This window comes from Dipodomys ordii, unplaced genomic scaffold (genome assembly GCF_000151885.1).
Source record: "Dipodomys ordii isolate 6190 unplaced genomic scaffold, Dord_2.0 Scaffold62, whole genome shotgun sequence".
NCBI classification, from domain to species: domain Eukaryota; kingdom Metazoa; phylum Chordata; class Mammalia; order Rodentia; family Heteromyidae; genus Dipodomys; species Dipodomys ordii.
In genome coordinates, this window is record NW_012267278.1 from 10,957,454 (window position 1) to 10,980,280 (window position 22,827).

The 22,827-nt window shown below is 38.5% G+C and overlaps 1 protein-coding gene across 5 annotated transcripts in view; it reads right to left on the reverse strand.

The window, feature by feature from the left end:
• Klhl32 (kelch-like family member 32) overlaps nt 1-22,827 on the reverse strand; it is a 142,343-nt gene that overhangs the window by 91,413 nt on the left and 28,103 nt on the right. For 2 of the 5 annotated variants that reach the window (XM_013022397.1, XM_013022399.1), the window contains one exon: nt 16,514-16,621. The exons of the other annotated variants lie outside the window; for them this stretch is intronic. In XM_013022397.1, coding sequence (XP_012877851.1) covers nt 16,514-16,621 — 108 coding nt within the window. The remainder of the gene's footprint in view (nt 1-16,513; nt 16,622-22,827) is intronic. 5 annotated transcript variants of the gene reach the window in all.

Below are 22,827 nucleotides of genomic sequence, written 5' to 3' on the forward strand. Positions count from 1 at the left end.
AAGGTCATTACAAGTTAAAAGTAAAGCTAAATTAATTATTAAGACTTACTTCTATAACCAGTGCTCTTTCAAGTGTAATGGAGATGGGGGGGTGGGGTTTCATCCCACAGAGCTTAAGTAATGAAGCCAGATCTACCATCTTAAAATACTAGCATGACCAAAAGGAAAACACATTACCTTCAAAAGATTGACATCCAAAGATCGGAATTCTCTGAGAAAATGAACAGAGTGGATTCCAATGTTCATTTAGAAATAACTGTCATTGCTAGGTATTTGAGCAGGGAGAGAAGAAAAGAGCCAAGTGGAATTAGTAAGCTACGGTGAAATTGATGCTAGATGACGCTGTTGCCCTGGGTGCTGCAAGACGACTGGGTTTGGATGTCTAATTTCATTAAAGACCGCTGGGAGATCAGCACTCACACCAAATGTTCATTGGGGGAATTCCTTGTCCTTGTTTTTGTAAGGAATGCGGATAAAAGTACAGCTCGAGCGCCTGACATGGAGATAGTGTATAAGTCAATGATATCTTTGATTGTTTAGCATCTTTTTATAAAGAAATAGCACACATCTTCAAAGGGTTTGTGTAAGGATGAGATCACCTTCATGCTCTGAATACTTTGAACAATGCTTGGTATGTTTGATAAAATAAAAAATCTAGTACGACTGTTACTTATATTATTTCCATGATGAAGTAAATCTGTTCTTACTTCTCGTAATTTACACACTGACTACTATATGTCTAATCTGGGCATTTTATTTATGTTACCTGTCCTTCCTAGGCCTTTTAAAGTAGATATTACTCCAGTATGACAGATAAGGGAAATGAAGGCAAAGACGTTTACCCCCCCCCCCCAAACAAAAAATCTCCTTTGCTTAATATTCCAGGGACCACAGTTGGCACTGGATATGATCATCATCCAGGAAAATAAGCTTTCTTGTTGCCATGGTACTTAGAGTCTAGATGCTGTCCAACAGAGTAAATTTCAGGGCCTCAATGGACAAGAATGTAACACATGAAGAAGCTGGTTTGGAGGGAAAATCAAGAGTTCCATTTTGAGGTTATGTTAACTCCATGCCTATTAGCTAACCATTTGGAGACATCAAATAGACAGAAATGCATGAGGCTCAGTTGCAAATTGTAACTTTCTGACCAAATCTTCCTATCATTTTTTTTTCCAGTCCAGGGGCTTGAACTCAGGGCCTGGGCACTGTCTCTGAGCTCCTTTTGCTCAAAGCTTGCACTCTACGACTTGAACTACAGTACTACTTGTAGCCTTTTCTGAGTAGTTTATCAGAGATAACAGTATAGGTCCCATGGTTTCCCTTATTTTTCAGTAACTAGTACATGAGTAGGACAAGTAGAAAAGGTCAAAAGCTATGTACATGTGACTATATAAGATGATGCTAAGCAAAATGAACCCAAAAATAGGAACACAAATATTTTTTCTTCTTTCTTGCTATTGTTCCTGATGTATTTATAATGTACCATGTGAGTTTTTGTTTCTTTGTATGTTCCTCCCCCATGGTATAACCCCTGTTTTCACTGTATTTGATGTCAGTGCTGTGCATCTTGTATATACACTTCTCTAATTTGAGGAGGGGAAGGAAAAAAACCCCAAAATGCTTAAATAGGGATACAGGTTGACCCATTGTAACAATGAGATGTACAAGACACTATGTTGAAACGAACTTTACAACTTTGGTAGGGTTTGGGGGAAGGTTTGGTTGTGGAGGTGGGAGGGAAGGGGTGGTAGGGGAAAAACAAAGGAGGAGGCAACAATGCTTGATAGGAAATGTACTCATTACCTTGCTCATGCAACTGTAACCCTTCTGTACAGTATTTTTACAATAAAAAACATACATGTGCTTTCATTTCTCGGGCTGGCTTCGAACCATGATCCTCAGACCTCAGCTTCCTGAGTATGCAGGATTATAGGCATAAGTCACCAGAGCTTGGACTGTTATGTATTTTTGCATAGCCCGTGATATAAGCATGGTTTAAATGTTTGTGTGTTCTTAGATTTTAATTTTTAAGGAGATTTTATGTTTTAAAGTAGTTTGTGGTTCACAGAGATATTCAACAGGAAGTGTAGAGAGTTTGCCTATACTTTTTGTCACCATATATGTATATCAACACCCCCACAAAATGACACACTAGTTATAAATGATAACCCTGCATTTCTCCCAGAGCCTATGGTTACTCTAAGGCTCAGTTTTCATGTTTTACATGGATGAGTTTTAACATAATTCCATCTACTCATTATTATAATGCAATGCAGAAGAGTTTCATAGACCAAAATATTCTCTGTGCTTGGAAAATTCATCCCTTTCTCCCCCTAATTCCCCATGTCCACAGTTTTACCTTTTCTAGAGGGTCACATAGTTGGAATGAATGAAGCCTTTTCATATAGGCTTCACTTATCACAATATGACTACATTCCCTTCAAAGACTGATAGCCCATTACTCTCTCTCTCTCTCTTTATTACTGAATAATATTCCACTGGCTGATGTACCACAGTTTAGTTAGATATTTACCTGTCTACACACTTGTCCTCTTACCTATGGAAAGAAGTACAGTTAGAATGCGAGCTTTTTCAAATGTCCCACTGTGAAGATGAAGAAATGGTAGCTAGAGGAATAGAGGAACAAGAAAGGGGTTGTGACTTCTGGGCAACAGAGCTTGTTTATCCCCTGTGGGAATGACACAGTAGAGCTAGAAGAACATGACGAGACAGAGGCAGAAGCAGGGGTTACGAACACCAATGTCTAAACACATAAAGGGGAGTGAGAGGCAGGGCTTAAGCAGGACTAACCTCTCACCCAGCAGGGATCCTTCTTCATGGTCAAGAGCGGGAATGCACAGAGTAAGTTCTGTGAAATTTGAACTTCACAGAAATAAGGAAGGTTGATACTTTAATAATGGGAAGATTTGTTTCTGTTTTCTCAATGAATGATGAAATTTTCTTATAGTATGTGCATTATAGGTGTGTGTGGGGGTAGTGTTTACGAATAGAGGAGAAGGGTTGAAAACTTCATCAGGAAGAGGAACAGAGTAAGTTTACTATAGAAACAAATCAACATTGCCTGGCAGGGATATGCAGCCCTCTGAGATTTATAATCATGAAATTAAAACTGAATTCCTTCAGCAATTCCTTCAGAGTTGATTCTTTTTGTTGGTGGTGGTGGTGGTTCGTGGAGCTTGAACTCAAAGCCTGGGTACTGTCCCTGAGCTTTTTCACTCAAAGCTAGTGCTCTACCACTTTGAGCCACAGCACCACTTCCAGTTTTGGAGTGGTTAACTGGAAATGAGAGTGTCACAGACTTTCTTCCCAGACTGGCTTCTAATCATGATCCTCAGATCTTAGCTTCCTGAGTGGCTAGGATTATAGGCATGAGACACTGTTGTCCAGCAAGAGTTGATTCTTATAGTGTGAATCAGCGAGTGATTTTCTGAAGGTTTCAAAGGCTGGAGTCAAGCTTGGTTATAGCTTTCTTTAAATTTTTAAAAAAATTATCTTTAAGTAGTTATACAAATGAGTTATTCAACAAATCAGTTTATGAATACAATGCATCTTAATAAATGTCACTCTTTCATGATTCTTCTCCATCTTTCCTCACGCTTCCCTTCCCTTCAGTTGTCTTAATTTTGCAGGTTATGCATTAAATTTTATGGCTGCCTTCTCCCACATTCCTCTCTTCAATTGTCTATTCCTCTTCCCTTGTCCATTCCCTGCACTTGTAATCATTTTGTTGAACTCTGAGTTAGTCTTTCTGAGGAATTGCACAGTTTGAACTCTAGAGAGGCCACATTCTTTGGGTTATATCAAAATACTTCTGTACTCCTGATAGATGCAAAATCATATAGGGATGAATGGTTATGATCTATTTTTTAGGAGCTAAATGTACTCCATTACCATAGAAAATAGACTGGTTTTTCTCTTTCTGCAAAAGAGAGTGCAGATTAACCTATTATTTTTCAAGTAGGACTCTACAAAGTATACAGCCAATTATTCACTTTTCTTTCATGAACTACTATAATTTTTGGAGCACAGAATGTCTTCAGACATTTAACTGTACTTCTTATGCAAACTTTCACATCAGTTAGTCCATGTCTTTAAAATATAATAATGTATTGATATGGGATTTATGACTAGAGTTGGAAAAACCACTCTGAGAAAGTGTATGATCTGTAATTTTTACATCAATATACCCTTAACACCTAGTAAGTCCTGTCCCATACTAGGTACACATTAAGTATTTGTTAAATTAAAGAATCTAATTTTGAGAAAACTATTTTAATGGATGGTTTTTATGAAGTATACAAATGAAACTAAATATTCACAAACATTCAAAATATTTCTTCATTTGGAAATACTCAGCATTACTCTACCAAATTGAATATCTAGTTGCAATATAAGTCTCCTAAAAAGTCCACATGGTCGATTCTATACCTTATTTTTTTTGAGGGGGGAGATCCGGTCGTGGGGCCTCAACTCTGGGCCTGGGCGCTGTCCCTCATCTCTTCCAAGGCTAGCACTCTACCACTTCTGGCTTTTTTTTTTTTTTCTGCTTATGTGGTACTGAGGAATCGAGCCTAGGGCCTCATGCATGCAAGGCAAGCGCTGTACCACTGAGCCGCCTTCCCAGCCCATGATTATATACCTTGGTATTAGTCACAAAGATAATATATATTTGCTATCATGTTTTCTCAAAAACTTTTCATGTAGAATTTCAAAACACAATCAAGTAGCAAGTTTATCACCTATTACTTTATACAAATACTAAATACTTCCACCAGAGGGCTCAAGAATTCCATTTTAAGGAAAATAAGCTTAAAAGGCTCATTGCTTAACAGTAAGTACTGTAACAGTCTTTCAGGAGACAATTCCCATAAAAATATGTTTTTCTCTCTAATCAAGCAATCATAGGGCTCTTAATTTACTTAAATGTCATTAAAGGGAAAGGAAAACTATAGACTACAAAACAAAGCAGTATTATTTATGTACTCTCTATTTATGGATAAATGTACTAAGATCTGACCTAATTCTAGAAAAGAAATTGAAGCAAGTTATTGTCCCCATTTTTTTTTCCTTTTTATCAAGACAGGGTCTAACTGTGGAAGCCAGGCTAGCCTTAAACTGGCAATCCTCCTGCTTTGGCCTCTAGGTCCAAGGCCTGCAGGCGTGTACAACTATGTCTGACCAAAACTTTATAAAATTACATAGCTATATGGATAGAGATCAGAAAAAACCAGAAATGATATATATAATGTGTAATTGAGAACATAGAGTATATGAGTAGGTAAAAATGTGGGTAAATTGTTTTTTACTTCATGGTTTTTGGATGGTATTTTATTCACTTTCAAAGATAATGAAGAATATTTTTTCCAGAATTTGTAGATTAATTTATTTTCAGTGCTGAAGTAGGGATAGACACAATTTAAGAGGCAAGTGGAATGATTTATTTAGGGAACACCTCTGGAATTTCACAGTGGAACGCATGGGGAGGGGTTGTGCTTCTTTATTCATGTCTATAACTAACACCAAGTTCCTATGGGGCAGTAAAAACATTCAGAGCTCCCAAATATTTTATTAACAATATTTGCTCATACTTTGCCTCCTTTTGAGAAAGATCTGAAGCATCTATATAAGGTGGGTTTGTGGTTTTGCATTTTTTAAGACAAATTCCCACAATGTAGCCTAGGCTGGCATTTCCTACCATACGCTGATATTACAGGCATGAATCACCATGCCTGATCTATATACGCATTTAAAAATGCCTTGTTCTGGTGGCTCACATCTCTAATCCTAGCTACTCAGGAGGCTGAGATCTGAGGATCGCAGTTCAAATCCAGCCCAGGCAGAAAAAGTCTATGACACTCTTATTTCCAATAAACTACTCAGAAAACTGGAAGTGGTACTGTGGCTCAAGTGGTAGAGCACTAGCCTTGAGCTGAAGAGCTGAGGGACAGAGCCCAGGCTCAGAATTCAAGCACCACAACCAACCAAAAAAAAAAAGAAAAAGAAAATAAATAAATAAACAAATATTAGGAATGTTGATGACTCAGTAGTAAGAAACAGGAAATTAAAAATGAGTTCAAGAGGATATATAAATATATGTGTTTAATATATATTATATATTACATATATAAACATAATTATATATAATCACAATCTACATAATTATCATAAATGGGCCATAAAACTATAAATGAAATTTAATAACACAAAATCAAATGGTAAAAATAATAAAGACAATTGCAGTTTTTCTAGAGAATGAGATCTAAAAGAAATTTCTTTCAAATATTGAAAGAGCTATTGAATAATTTACTTGGTGAAACTTTCAATAATATCAAAACATATTTTAAACAGCCATGCACAAAAAGTAAAGACTAATACAGGTTATTAATTATTTTAGGTATAAATTTGGGATATCTGTACAGTGCTTCTCAATGGGGGCAATTTGAAAACGATGGTTTTAATCATCCCAGAAGTGTGGGCTATCATGGTTTTTATTATGCAAGTGCAAAGATGCCAAGAACAATGCAACGTGTAGGCCCGGTCACTAACCAGGAAGAGAAAAAAAAGAATTGTTTATAAAGATCAAAGCCCAAGCCAGGTACTGGTGGCTCTTGCTTGTAACTCTAGCTATTCAGGAGGCTGAAATCAGAAGGTTATGGTTCAAAGCCAGGTAGGAAAGTCCATGTAACTCTTATCCTCAATAAACTATAAAAATAAACTATAAAAAAAGGAAAAAAGAAAAAAAAAGAGAAAAGAAAAGCCAAAATTGAAGGTGGCTATGGTTCAAGTAGTAGAGTGGCAAAAGAAGCTCAGGGACAGTTTTCCCAGGGCCTGAGTTCAAGCCCCAGAATTAGCCCCCTATGACCCAGCAATCCCACTTTTGGGCATTTACCCAAATGTTTACAAACAAGACCACACTAAAGCTACCACCACAACGAGGTTTATTGCAGCATTATTTACTATAGCTAAGATATGGAATCAACCCAGATGCCCCTCAGTAGATGAATGGATCAAGAAAATGTGGTATACACACACACACACACACACACACACACACACACACACAATGGAATTCTATGTCTCTATCAGAAAGAATGACATTGCCTCATTTGTTAGGAAATGCAAAGACTTGAAAAAAATTATATTAAGTTTATCAAGCCAGGCCCAAAGAAACATAGGTCCCATGGTTTCCCTTATTTTCAATAACTAGTATATGTCTGAGACAAGCAGAAACAGTCAGATAAATTGAAGTTAGGTAAAATGAACCCCAAGATAAGGACACAAGTGGTTTTTCTTTCATGCTATTGTTTCTAACATATTTATAAGATGATTTCTTTGTTGCTTTGTCTGTCCCTCCCCCATGGTATAACCCTCTTTTCACTGTATTTGATGTTGTTATAATTTGTGGAGGGGAAGGGAAAAAAACAAATGGTTTAAATAGGGATACAGGTGGACCCATTGCAATGATGAGATGTACAAGACATTATGTCAAAAAATGAACTTTACAACTTTGGTGGGGGTGGGGAGGGAGAGATGGTAGGGCAGTTGGTAATAAATGTACTCATTACCTTGCTCATGTAATTGTGACCCCTCTGTACAGTATTTTCACAATAAAAAAACTTAATAAAAATCAAAACATAACTCTGTCTTACATGTAAGCATATTCCTTGTTGTTCTAGATAAAATACACTGACCTTTCTAACAATGCTACCACCACTGAACCAAGAGACTATTAATTTGTTTTGTGTGGAATTTTATTAACAGATGTTTACTACTTTGGAAAATCATGCTACCAAAAGTATGTACTTGTAGCCTGTGGGCTGCCAGTAGGACATTCAGGGAACAGTCAGGAACTATATGCAGCTACCCCAGTCATGATGGATTCTACCTATGGGTGTAGACAGAAGCAGACGTGTCTTTTGGGAGAATTGTGCCCCAGCATTCCAAAACTAATATACATGCCCAAATGACTCTAAACACCAGTGAAATGTGATGACATATAAGAAGAACAAGCAAGGAAAGAAATTTATATTTAAAAATAATATACATGTTAGTGCTAGATTGCTGGGGCACAATTCTCCCAAAAGACATGAAAGATTTTCATTCCAGAATGGCAAATGGCCTTTTTCATATAACAGCCTGACAGATGAGGTTGAGAACCAAATAAAGAAACTACACAGCTCCTGGGAAATCCTGTATACGGATAATTTTTTTTTCCTAAATGAACTTTTTGAGAGAGCTATATTGCAAAACAATGTGGATGGGATATAATCATTCCTTTTTCTCCTTAAGTAAAGGAAAACATTTCTGAGCTGTAATAATCCATCACTAAACTGACATCCTCTCATGAAAATCAAGGAGCTAAACAAGTCTGTCCACTAAACAAACAGCTACCCTCCTTCTCCTCAGAGATAATTCCAGGAAACTCTTAAAGGGAGGGGAAACACTTCTTGAGGGGAAGACTTTGAGTGTTGCTAACACTCATTAATTCCAATGACCAGGAAAATGCACAGTTACAATAATTTCTGTTTTGAAATACTTCAAAATGGAGTGACTAGTCAACCACTGTAGCAAAAGGAAAAAAATTGCAGATACACCCCATGAAGTACAAGCACAAAACCCACCCTGAGGTGAATAGGTGGGCTGACCTATGATTTCAAGTTGCTGGATAACAGCTATTTCTCCTTTGAACCATGTCAGTCAGAGAAGGGTCTATTGGTTATTGCTCCACTTGTAACAATAAGACCTTTATGAAGGCCAAAAAAGGAATATTTTCTCTATTCTATTGGCAGTGGGTGGAAGGAGAGTGGAGGGAGGGAGGGCAGTAAGTCCAACTCATTTCAGTGGAGTTTTATATAATGGACATAAGGCTATGAACGCAGTAGGGCCACACTTGTGCTTGGCATCACAGACACTTGGGAACCTCATGGCTCCATCACTGCGCATGCACCACAAACGTGAGCTCTAGCACTTGTCCCACAAGGGTTCCTTAATGCAGAATTGGTGCCAAGAAATGCTACAAATGCTACCAAAAAAAAGACATATTCAGATTTATTTTATTTCCATGACGTGGCTGATTTAATAATGTCCCAAAGGAAATATTTGTTCCGGCAATATGACAATTACACAAATAGTAATTTTTGAGGTTTAACTGCTGTCAGCTCTCAGGTTCTAGAAAGCCTCCAGGGCTGGGAAGGTGGCTCAGTGGTAGAGCGCTTGCCTTGCATGCATGAGGCTCTGGGTTCAGTTCCTCAGCATGACATAAGCAGAAAAAAAAAAGCCGAAAGTGGCACTGTGGCTCAAGTGGTAGAGCGTTAGCCTTGAGCTGAAGAGCTGAGGGACAGCACCCAGGCCCAGAGTTCAGGCCCCATGACCGACACACACACACACACACACACACACACACACACACACACACACACACACCTCCAAACTTAAAATGACCCCAGCCCATGGAGAATCTTCTTCTCAGCTCCAATCCTAAACTATAATCAAAGCTGGAGCCATTCAGTGGCTCTATTGAGCCATTTTGGTGCCTGCTTGTGAGCTATTCTGCTCTCTGGAAAGCCTAATTGTGTGTGTATCATTAGCTCCAATGTCCCAAATTGTAAATTACTAGAGAAAAATGGGAAACACTAAAAAAGATCAACGTAACAGTTTATTAGTGGATAGAAAAGCTGATCTCTGAAAAGTGGCTATAATTCCATTTTTCACTTAGAAATTAATGTACTGAACAAACTGATTTATAATTTTTAAGTATACACTATATTTTGATTACATTCTGACCAGATAGCACACATTATTTTTAGTGTGTGTGTGTATGCCAGTACTGGGGCTTAAATTCAGGGCTTGAGCACTGTCCCTTGGCTTTCTTGCTAAGGGTAGTGGCTCTACTACTTGAGCCACACCTTCACTTCTGGCTTTTTGGTGGGTAATTAGACATAAAGAACCTCAAAGACTTTCTTGCCTGGGCTGATCCTCAGATCTTAGCCTTTTGTGTACCTAGGATTGCAAGCGTGAGCTTCTGGTACCCAACTTGTCCTTAGCATTTTTGAACCCTAAGTCATATAAAGGGTTTATTTTTGTTGCTGGATATCTAGAGAAATCATAACAATTCCATTTGGTATTTAGCATCAAAAGGCCATAGGCAAAGTTCTTTTCTAGAAAGTGGGTTAACATGTCCTGTGAAATCAGGACTGCAAACATGTAATAATGATGTCACCTAAACTCAAGAGGTGGGCTAATCCGGTTTGCACTGAAAAAAGAAAAAAATATCTCCAAAAAAACCCCAAAACCGAAACAGAACCAAAGATTGAAAAAAAAGAGAAACCACTGATGAAATTCAAATTTTCCATTTTTTTCGTACTTGTATAATTGTGCATGTGAGCAATCCATTTATGAAAACTATACAGTTCTGGACTCTGGCGCAGTTCTGAGAAAGACTATAGGGAGGAGAAAAATGTTCATTTTCTGCAAAATCTTAAACATTTCTCCTTAGAATGTGCATTTCAGGCTGTGCCCTCCTGAGCCTGGGAAGAGTGAAAATGGCTCCAGGGCCTTGAACTGACCAGGTCCTTTATATATTGCCAGGAAAAGAAAGGAGTCTGAAATAAAAATACTAAAACTACTGAATAGACGTACTGCTTCCAAGAGAATCATTTAATAAAAATTCCTTCCAGGTTCATTCCATGTTCTACCATGTAGTCCAAACAGGTTACATGCACAGTAAATCTGCTGGGGACTTTTCAACATTGAAAAGTGACACATTTAACCCTGGAGGAATGGTTGGGGAAGGAGGGCAAGAAGCAGTTACAATTAAGATTCCTTTCATGCTACTGTCTGTTTTGATGCACAGGTCTCCAGAGAAACACACTCTGTCATAGAGAATGAAGGAAGTTTCAATCAAAATATATTACAGTATATACCTTGTCAGGATATACATGCATACACATAACATATATGTATTTATATTACATTACATATATGTATATCATATGCACTTAGGAGGAGCTCAAATAAAAATCAGAAAGAAAAACTTTAGAATATAAGAGCATGGCAATTAAGGAAGACTTTCCTATCAAATACTACCTACGTGAAGAATTTTACAGGATTACAATTCTAGCTAAATAATTTTTTCACTTCAAAGACTACCCAATGTGTCTAGATTTCTAGAAGGCTTTAAAATATTAATAGCAAGGTTACAGAATATTTCCTTTGGAAGAGCATCCTTATGGAGTCCCTAGGTCAGAGACCCAGGTAGGATGGGGTCCCCTAAAGAGATGGTTTTCTTATTTGGTCCATAGACAGGAGTTATTGGCTAAAGAGGAGAAAAGGAAGGGAACACAGCTACCAGAAGCACATATTTTTCCTTCAGATGATGCTGACCATCTCCGGGTTGACAAAGTTAGCAGGTTCTAGAAATGGGGAATTATTAAGAAGACTACAAATATCATCATTTAGCACATAGTTTCCCTTTTTGTAGAATGTCTCATCAGGCTACAGAGAGACAGGACAGAAAAACAGTTCTCTGTAAATTAAGAGGAAGCTCACTAGTTTTCACGTCTTGCTCCTAGTGAGTACCAGATTTCTCACTGTTTGTGACATATAATCTGTCTTCATTGTATCATCATAGCCACAGAGTGTGCTAAAAATGCTCTATCAGTTACTATGGTTCCAGTCCTATTTGCTTCTATCTTGCTATCTATTCATCTCTTCAGATTCCTGGAGGCTTTTATTTGCAAAGCCTTTGGGACTAAAAGTCCATCAAACATGTGAACAGGGGTTCTTCCTGCTATAAAATGGTCTCAGATGTTAATTGGTCTTTGCCTGGATTTTTTTTTTTGTGGGTCATGGAGCTTGAACTCTCGGCTTAGGCATTGTCCCTCAGTTCTTCAGCTCAAAGAAAGCACTCTACTGCTTGGGCCACAGCGCCGCTTCCAATTTTCCAGTGGTTTATTGGAGATAAGAGTCTCATGGCCTTTCCTGCCGGGGCTGGCTTTGAACCATGGTGCTCAGATCTCAGCCTCCTGAGTAGATAGGATTATAGACATGACCCAGCTTGCCTGGATTAAAAAATAATAATAATAAATGCTTGCTTGCTCTGGGATGGTTTCTTACCTATTATGGAGTGAGATTCCCTCATCATGGAATAACATCTCTATGAAAACTTCCTCCTTTATTTGTCCTTGTGTCTGTTTTCTGCTCAGATTAAGAACAGAAAGTCATCAGCCTGGTCTGAACGAATGAACTCCTAGCCAGGATTGAAATATGAGGTGAGTAAGGAAGGCCATCATAAAGATGAGTTGATTTTCCCATCAGGTGGAGAGCAGGCGTATTCTTATATTCACTTTTTTTTTCTCCTTCAGGCAGATTTGTCACGTGATAGTTTTATGCTACATAGATTTCATCAGACCTAGAGCAAGGTCTTTAAGTGGCCTGGCACCTCTGCTCTCCACATCTGGTCCCTTGGTAATCACAACAATTGTATGTGACCATCTAAATCCACCCATAGCCGCTGTGATGCATCCTGAGCTTTGCTCAATCAGTGTTATGAACAAGGTAGTTTGTGCAAGGGCAATGTGTGTGTGTGTGTGTGTGTGTGTGTGTGTGTGTGTGTGTGTGTGCGTGTGTGTGCCACACAATCTGTGCTTGCTACATGATAGGAGAAGTGCATACATTTCCACAGAATGTATTAGCATAGTGGAGGTGAATTTTGACTGGGCTTTATAATTTCCTGGATGAATTCTGTGTGACAATTTGCAGAAGGCTGTACTTCAGAGGTGTGTGTAGGAGGAGCACGCACACGTTGTTGCACTTAGTATGATTCATTCATCACTCCCACTCTCTACTTTCAACCTATCTTCAAGACAGCAACATTTTTCAGACACCTAAAATACTTACATTGTATACTATGCTTACTACAACGGATTAAACATATAATCAACTGTCAGTGGAAATATCTATCTGTAGATAAACACAATGTTCACTTTACATTTTCCCATATTTATACGTATGGCAATGCCACCAATTATATATTAGTACATGTCCAAGAGCATCAATAGCAAGAAATCAAAGAATTGTGCTTTTATATATGCTTCTAGATTTCAAATTCTTTGCTTAGGGTTGATTTCAACTCTCTAGCAAAATAAAGCAACTGTATACTGTTTATGCCTCCCTAGTGAACCACTCCATCTCAAAGGTAAATTATATTTATTAAAAGCTCACTTGGATGTTTAAGAAACCAAACCTCTTAAGTGGAGCATGCCAATAATTGTGGCTACTTAGGAGGTAGAGATCAGAGGACTGTAGTTAAAGGCAAAGACCCCTTGTCATAGTTGGCCTGTGCTTGTGGTCACAGCTATGTGGAGCTGGGGGCTCACACCTGTAATCCTAGCTACTCAGGAGGCTGAGATCTGAGGATTGAGGTTCAAACCTAGCCTGGGCAGGAAAGGCCGTGAGACTCTTATCTCTAATAAACCACTAGAAAACCAGAAGTGGCCCTGTGCTCTAGCAGTAGAGCACTTGCCTTGAGCTGAAGAGCACAGGGACAGCGCCCAAGCCCAGAGTTTAAGCCCCACAACCAACAAAAAACAAAACAAAACAAACAAAAAACAACGAAGTTTACCATTTCATTCCCATTGCAAAGCAGTGGAGCATGAGCTATGAGCTGTCAATCTTACTTTAGAGATAGTCAAAGGAAATCATGACTGTAATTCAGTGTTAAGTGAAAATATGTATACAAGAAACAATTTAGAACTGATATATTGAGCTGGAGGCATAGCTCAAGTGATAGAGTGCCAACCTAGCAAGCACAGGACCCTAAGTTCAACCTCTAAAACATCCAAGAAATAGAACTAATATATTTCTTAGTATCTAGAAACAAAAAAACCCACCAAAATTCTTATCAACTGCATATTTGTCATCTGTGCATAATGGCTTGCCTTAGTTGTTGTCTAAGGCATGGAATTTGACTTGGTTCTCTCTGAACATGTGATCTGACACCCCTCCTCTCCTCTATCACTGTGGACTTGATGCATGGTATCCTTCCTTTCTATTGTTTTCATTCTCACTGTTAAGAGTTGTCTCAGTGACTGTTTGACACATCTCAAACCATACTATCTCCAGAGAACAGACTGGGCAATCTAACCTACTTTGGTACCCATCTAAAGAAAATTCAGAGGAAAGATAAACTCTCATTCTTCCAGGCTCTCATTCACCTCTCTGTGAAAGTTTGTACTGCTCGTCCTGACCATGCCCTATTTTCCTCCTCTGTGTTATGTGTTCTGCCTCCGTTATCATTCCTATTCCTTTGAAGACATGTGACTATATATTTATATATGTTGACCTTGTTCCTCATCTGTCAAGAGAAGGTGTTCTTAGTTCAGCATAGCAGCTACCAAACACAAGTCAGTAAGAATGGAATTAAAGGATGAAAATTGATAAATGAGGAGAAGCGTCTATCCTGCTCCTGGACTGATTTATGTAAATAGTTCCTTAATGTTAAATGATGTCTAGAGATCCTGTAAATCCTATAACAATTTCAGTGATGTACAAACTAGATTCTGATCACATTTTCACATTCCAATTTAACTGCCTTGAGCCTTGACTCTAAGCAAAGAGGACAAAGTGTTAAGATTTGGACATAGTTTTGTGAGGATTTAAATTTGTGTTGAACTTTTAATTCTTTGTGGTGCCAGACACCAAACTCAGGATTTGTGTATGCGTTATACACACTGTCACTGAGATACACATTGAGGCCTATTTCCATCTTGATTGAGAAACTGAACTTCTTGATTGCTAACAGTGAAAATCAAACTTATCCCTCTAAAGGTAGTTAAAAATTACACCTGCAAGCATGCAGTCAAAAAATCCCCTGAAAACAAATTCCCAAAGAAACAACTGCCCAATAAATAAGTGGGCTAAAGACTTAAAGAGAAACTTCTCTGAAGAGGAAAGAAGGATGGCCAATAGACACATAAAGAAATGCTCAACCTCTCTAGCCATAAAAGAAATGCAAATCAAAATAACATTGAGATACCACCTCACCCCAGTTAGAATGGCTATAATCAAGAACTCTAATAACAACAGATGCTGGAGGGGATGTGGACAGAAGGGAACCTTACTACATTGTTGGTGAGAGTGTAAACTTGTTCAACCACTTTGGAAAGCAGTATGGAGGTTCCTCAAAAGACTCCACATAGAGCTCCCCTATGACCCAGCAATCCCACTTTTGGGCATTTACCTAAATGTTTACAAACAAGACCATACGAGAGCTACCAGCATACCTATGTTTACTGCAGCATTATTTACCATAGCTAAGCTATGGAACCAACCCAGATGCCCCTCAGTAGATGAATGGATCAAGAAAATGTGGTCTTATATACACAATGGAATTTTATGCCTCTATCAGAAAGAATGACATTGCCCCATTTGTTAGGAAATGGAAAGACTTAGAAAAAATTATATTAAGTGAAGTAAGCCAGGCCCAAAGAAACATAGGTCCCATGGTTTCCCTTATTTTCAATAACTAGTATATGTCTGAGACAAGCAGAAACAGATAAATTGAAGTTAGGTAAAATGAACCCCAAGATAAGGACTCAAATGTTTTTTCTTTCTTGTGTTGTTTCTAACACATTTATAAGATAATTTTTTGTTGCTTTATATGTCCCTCCCCCACGGTATAACCCCTGTTTTCACTGTATTTGAGGTTGGTATAATTTGTGGAGGGGAAGGGAAAAACAAATTGTTTAAATATGGATACAGGTGGACCCATTGCAACAATGAGATGTACAAGACGTTATGTTGAAAAACGAACTTTATAACTGTGGCGGGAGAAGGAGGAGTGAAGGAAGAGGGGGGGGGGAGATAGGAAGGGATGGGAAGGGGAAACAAAGGAGGAGGCAACAATGCTTGTTAAGAAATGTACTCATTACCTTGCCCATGTAATTGTAACCCCTCTGTATGGTATTTTCACACACAAAAAAAATTACAATGGATTGTGTTAAAATGACATAGATGTAAAGCTCTTTTAGAATATCAAAATGAGTAACAAGAAACTGGTGTGGTGGCTCATGCCTATAATCCTACCAACATAGGAGGCTAAGATGGGAGGATTTTAGTTTGAGGCCAGTCTAGGCCAGTCTCAACAGAAGAAGCTAAGCGTGGCACACATCTGTCATACTAGCTAAAGCAGAAAGAATAAATAGGAAGATTGTGGTCCTGTCCAGACTTACATGCAAAAAAAATGTGGAATCCTTTGTCAAAGATAACAAGAGCAAAAATCCTTTGAGGTAGAACCCTTCAGGAGATAGAACCTTCCTAGCAAGCTTAAATCCCTAAGTTCAAACTCCAGTACTGCAAAAACAAAGAAACAAAACAACAACAACAAAAAACATAAGAAGAAATCTACTAGAATCTCCTATTTCTGGGATAATGTCCTGTAGTTGGGTGCAGATAAAGTGAAAAGACTCTCAGGTTCCGTTTGGTGTCATACCTGTCCCGTGTATGCAAACTCCAGAGCCTGCTTTAAGCCAAGGCTGGTCACACCATGTAAGTTTACCTCGTCAGCTCCACTCTCCACCATGCAAAGACTGAACATGGCCTGGGGTGAGAAAGAAAAAAGAGAGACTGGATTAGGAAATGGCAAAGGAAAAGGGCAAGACAACAACCCAGATAGACCAGGAAAGAAAAAGTTTACTCCTAAGGATTGACTAGTTTCTGACACGCGTCGATAGAGCCTCTTTCACACAAACCACTGCAAAGTCACTTGGAGATGTAAGCAGTCCCAGCCAGACGCTCACCGGACCATATTTCTCTCATATGAGTCTCCTTCAAAGCTATTGTGCTCGGGGAACCCATTCCTTCTCCATCTTGGGTCTCCCTGTTATCAAGTAATGTGCAGCCATCCTATCCATTCTGGGCAATTGGTCACACTTTCACTTCTGACTTCTTTATGTCTATTTCTTTGTTCTTTTTAGGAAGTACTGGGGTTTGAACTCAGGCTTTGTGTGCTTGGTAGCCAGACCGTTTTTTTTGCTTTAGTTGTGTTTCAGGAAGGCTCTTATTTCCCCATCCTGATCCTCTGGCTGGCTTGAGATGACAATTTTCCTACTTATGTCTCCTGTGTAGCTGGAATGACAGAGTGAATAATCACCCTTAGCTGTTTTTGTTCAGATAACAACAAAACTTTGAACTTTGATCTTTCCCTCTGCAGTAGCTGGTATTACAGGTGTTAGCCGCCATACCCAGCCAAGTTCTTTGCCATTATGATTGAACAATCTCACTTCTAGGTAAACATAGTATACCTTTTTTCCTTGTTTAGCTTTCTATTGTTTTATTTAAACAGTCAATGACAATTTGACTATATTAAATGGGAAATTCTCCTCAAATAAACAATGTGTAACTTTTAAATTGTGTGCTGATGGTGAAATCTTCCACACTTCCACTCTGACTCGCCCATGACACGAATAATCTTTTCATCCAGTGTATCTATGCCGTGGATGCTACACATGCATTATTTAGTCAGAAGTATTTCTGGTTACTATATAGACTCATGGCAGCACAGTCCTGGGTACAGCTTAACACCACATCACAATGACCACAGTGAGGGTAACTCAGCCCATTGAATCGTGTAGTGTGCCACACTCACAGAAGCTGACTAGACTAAGAAATGTGGAGAGAGACAATATTCACCTTACTTCCATTATAGAATATTGTTATGCATGTTCTGTTTCACTAGTAGTTATTGATGTCTAGGTCCTACATCTAATTAACAAATTATGCTATAATAAAAGTGTACACGAGAAAAGCAGACTGTGGCTTTAAGCATCTTTTAGAGGTCTTAAAAAACACTCCCCACAGATAAGGGGGGGGACTAACTTACACAGGAATGAAATGAAATAATGAAGTGAAATGGGGAATCCTAAAAGGATCTACACAAAAGCAATCCCTGCATCTTCATAACAATTGAAACATGAACACCACATAATTACACATCAGATGCATCAGATGGATAAACTGAACATGAAGACTTGCCTTCTAAAAGCAGAAAAGGTAAAAGCTATATACATATGACCATATAAGATGATAAGTAAGATGAACCCCAAGTGTTTTTTTTTCTTTCTTGCTATTGTTTTTACTATGTGAATTTTTTTATTTCTTTTGTATGTTCTTCCCCCATGGTATAATCCCCATTTTCACTATTTGATTCCGGTGCTCTGCATCTTGTATATGCATTTTTATAATTTGGGGAAGGGAAAGGAAATAAAATGCTGAAATAAGGATACAGGTTGGCCCATTATAACAATGAGATGTATAAGACACTACGTTGAAAACAATCTTTACAACTTCGGGGGGTGGAGGAGGAGTTGGGCAGGCAGGGAGGGAAGGGATGGTAGGGGAAAAACAGAGGAGGAGGTAACAATGCTCAATAAGAAATGTACTCATTACCTTACTCATGTAACTGTAACCCCTCTGTACAGTATTTTTACAATAAAACACACACATACATATATAAAGGGGCTGGGAAGGTGGATCCATGGTAGAGTGCTTGCCTTGCATGCATGAGGCCTGGGTTCGATTCCTTAGCACCACATAAACAGAAAAAGCCACAAGTGGCATTGTGGCTCAAGTGGTATAGCACTGTCCTTGAACTAAAGAGCTGAGGGACAGTTCCCAGGCCCAGAGTTCAGGGCCCACGACTGACAAAAAAAAAAAAAAAAGTCTTGCCTTCTGTCACATTCTTCTGAATTGATAGTGTGACTGCCCCCCCGCCGAAACCATCACCACCACTCACTTCTACAAACCCATATATAAAGTTATAAATTCAATGACTATCCTATTTTGAAATGAATCCTGGTCAGTGTATTCAGGTTCATCAATTTGCAAAGCATCTTTTTTTAAATAAGTTTTTTATTGTGAAAATACTGTACAGAGGGGTTACAGTTACATGAACACGGTAATGAGTACATTTCTTATCAAGCATTGTTGCCTCCTCTTTGTTTTTCCCCTATGCTCCCTTCCCTCCCACCTCCATAACTACCCCCCCCCAATTGTAAAGTTCGTTTTTCAAGATAGTATCTTGTATAGCTCATTGTTAAAATGGATCAACCTGCATCCCTATTTAAAAGTTTCATTGGATACCACCAACTTAAGAACCAGCCATTTGGGGCAACAAAACACCAGCTGCCTATACACTTGGGATGATGAAATAATATCTGGGGTCTCCTAGAGCCCACAGAGAGGAACAAGGCCGCCTTTCGTAGCAAAAGAACTGATGAGACCAATGGTGCCTGATGTTAGCATTGGATTTTCTGAAAAGGTAAATTATATACGCCAGGAAGGCAACCATCATGTCTTCTCTACTTACGAGGGTATGTTAAGACCCTAGCATTGCATATATGTAATGAACAAAAATGAGAGAAGCAAACAGACTCTTCAAAACTACCTGCAGGTGATACCCTATCTTGTCATATTCTAAAATAATTAGCTCTCTCGGAAAAAGGAAAGTGTTTTAGATACTAGAATATAAAAATTGTGGTTAAAAAGAAAGAACATCTCTCATAATCAGAACATTTCAGAAACCTGTGTGAGTTTAAAGCTATATGTGAGTTTAAAGCTATACATTTAGGGGGGAAAGGAACATACAGCCATGTTCTCTATCAAGCCACAACATTCTGCCATGGCCTTGGAGATGGTTCTGCTTGGAAATTGCAAAGTGTGACAGAGATTGTTGCTTGGCTCCTACTGATTTGTCTCTGGGAGAGCCTTGGCCAGACTGAGATTTACAGTTATCCTAACCTACTCTTGGCAGATAATGTGTTGCCACAACCACAAATCCTTTGAATCGAAAATCCAGTTTGTGAGAGTCCAGTCCACTTCAAGAGATGACCATAGGGGGAGATGTGGATTTATGACATGGTATCCTTTCATTATTTTATAAAAGTGACATAAATGGAGTTCTAGAATCACAGACCATGAATTACGTTTCCATGGACCATTTTAATTGTCATGCAGTCACAAGACGAAATACAACCACATTGGAGTTGGTACATCAGGCCAGAAAACTGAAAGTGGGAAATTCTAATCCATCTTGATGAGAAGGAAAAGAGTAGATAATAGACACTTTTGAGTACTCAAAGTTGCTGAAATATGACCCTTTTCCCTAGTAAATGATGTAATTTGGGTGTAAACAGTGTATAATGGCAAGATACAGTGTGAATGCCCATCTTTTCAGGAGTCCAAATAATCTTAAAGGTAAAATAACGGAATTATTTTGGGGGTACATTCAATCCTTAACTTTTATCTTAGAAAGTTACTTAGAGCCAGATCCTGGTGGCCTACACCTGTAATCCTAGTTACTCAGGAAGCTTAAGGATCAAGGTTTGAAGTCAGTCAGAGAAGGAAAGTTGATGAGACTCTTATCTCCAATTAATCACCAATAAACCAGAAGTGGGGCTGTTGCTCAAGTAGTAGAATGTCAGCTTTGAGGGAAAATGCTAAGGAACAGCACCTAAACCCTGAGTTCAAGACCCAATACTGGCATGTGCGTACCCATGCTCTCTCTCTCTCTCTCTCTCTCTCTCTCTCTCTCTCTCACACACACACACACACACGCACGCACGCACATTCACAGAGCTGTTGTTTAAAGAAGTCATTGAAAAGAACAACTTGAAGGACCGCGTTTCAATCTGGTCTCGCTGTATTTTCTACATGCCCAGTCATATCATGTGTGTGTGTTTGTGTGTGTGTGTGTGCGTGTGTGGATATTATTGTAAAAATACTGTACTGTACAGAGTGGTTACAGTTACACGAGTAAGGTAATGAGTACATTTCCTATTGAGCATTGTCACCTCCTCCTTTGTTTTCTCCCTACCATCCTTTCCCTCCCCAACTCCCCAACTCCTCCCTCCCCCCCCACTCCCCACCTCCCGAAGTTGTAAAGTTTATTTTCAATGTAGTATCTTGTACATCTCATTGTTACAATGGGTCAATTTGTATCCTTAGTATTGTATTTCCCTTGCCCTCCCCAAATTAGAAAAATGTATATACAAGATGCAGGGCACCAACATCAAATACAGTGAAAACTGGGGTTATACCATGGGAGAAGAACATACAAAAGAAACAAAAAAATTAGATAGTACATTATAAATATGTTAAAAAAAACAGTAGCAAGAAAGAAAAAAAACACATGTCCCTATCTTGGGGTTCATTTTGTTTAACATCATCTTATATGGTCATATGTACATAGTTTTTGACCTTTTCTGCTTGTTCTAGGCATATACTAGTTATTGCAAATAAGAAAAACCAAGGGACCTATGTTTCTTTGGGCATGGCTTCACTTAATATGTTTTCTAAGTCTTTCTGTTTCCTAACTAATGGGGTGATGTCATTCTTTCTGATGGAGGCATAGAATTCCATTATATATATATACATATATATATATATATATATAATATTTGCTTGATCCATTCATCTACTGAGGGGCATCTGGGTTGGTTCCATATCTTAGCTATGGTAAATAACGATTACATGCCCAATCTTCTATAATCAGTGGTGTTTACAATGGCTACAAGTTGTTACAGAAATTTGAATGAACTTCTGAATCAACAACGATTGCATTTTGTTCTGTTTAATGGTAATGGTGGCTGTATTTCATTGTATTTTTGTTATAGCTCACATTTATAATGGATAATAAATCTCAGATAATGAGGCTGCTCAGCCAACTGCAATAGGCCCTTTCCTATCTATCAATGAGAAAAGGGTCCTCACCTCAGTTGACATGGACTCTTTGCCTCTTTTAGCTCACAAATATAAAAGTAACCAAAACCATCTAGAGAGCTTAATGGCCTCAATAAGTAACGATGCTTGGTGCATGGTTTTTTATTCTGCTATATATTTATACTGCTTTTCCCCCCTCCAACATTATAGTCTTACTCTCAGGGAATAAAACACCTCAAGACAAACTAAAATAATAAAATTGTATTACTACAAATATAATCAGAGAACAAAAAATTAACATCACTGATTATTAATTCTCTCACATTATCTACTTAAAGAAAAATTCACCTTCTATTTTAAAATTATGCTGCATACTGGTTTTCCTAACATCTCCAAACATGAAGTTTGCTAATTCAAGGGACAGGGTTTTACAGCTTTGCTCTTGGCTCATTGGCACTTTTACTGTGTGGTGATAATGAGCCTTCAAAACAAGCACCCTTATAGTTTCTCATCTGTCTCTTTCTAATTCCCCAGGATGAAGCCACATGTTATCTATCTGGGTCTTCTGAGGGAGAAAGGAACAAAACAGTAAAAGGATACAAGTCAAATTGTTTTTTCCTAGCTAAAGTGAGGGTAAATGAGGAGGCCAAATCTGCTGCCCACAACAAATGTCAGGGGACCCTCAAAAGGTGTTTTTGGCTGACTGGAAATGTAGTTCAGCTTAGTTGCAGGGAGTTTGTCTAGCAGGAACAAAGGTCTGAGTTTGATCCCCAGTACACACTTGCACACACACACAGGCCTGCACACACGTGCATCCGTTCAGGAGTTGTCACCTATTCTGGAGGATGAAACAGTCTTTGTGTTCCTGTCACCTTCTGCTCTGTGGTTCCTGAGTTCAGCATGGGCACCCAACACACTCCTGTTCATTATTTTATCTGTTATAAAGTGTCTTCTTTCCAGATATCTAGGGATGGTCCTCTTACTCCTCTGATCGAATATATTTGATAGACTGTTTATGAATGAAAATAATCTTTCCTGTGTAGATATTTTAGTTTCATGTGGCTGCCAATGTTATAATCCTGCTTTTTA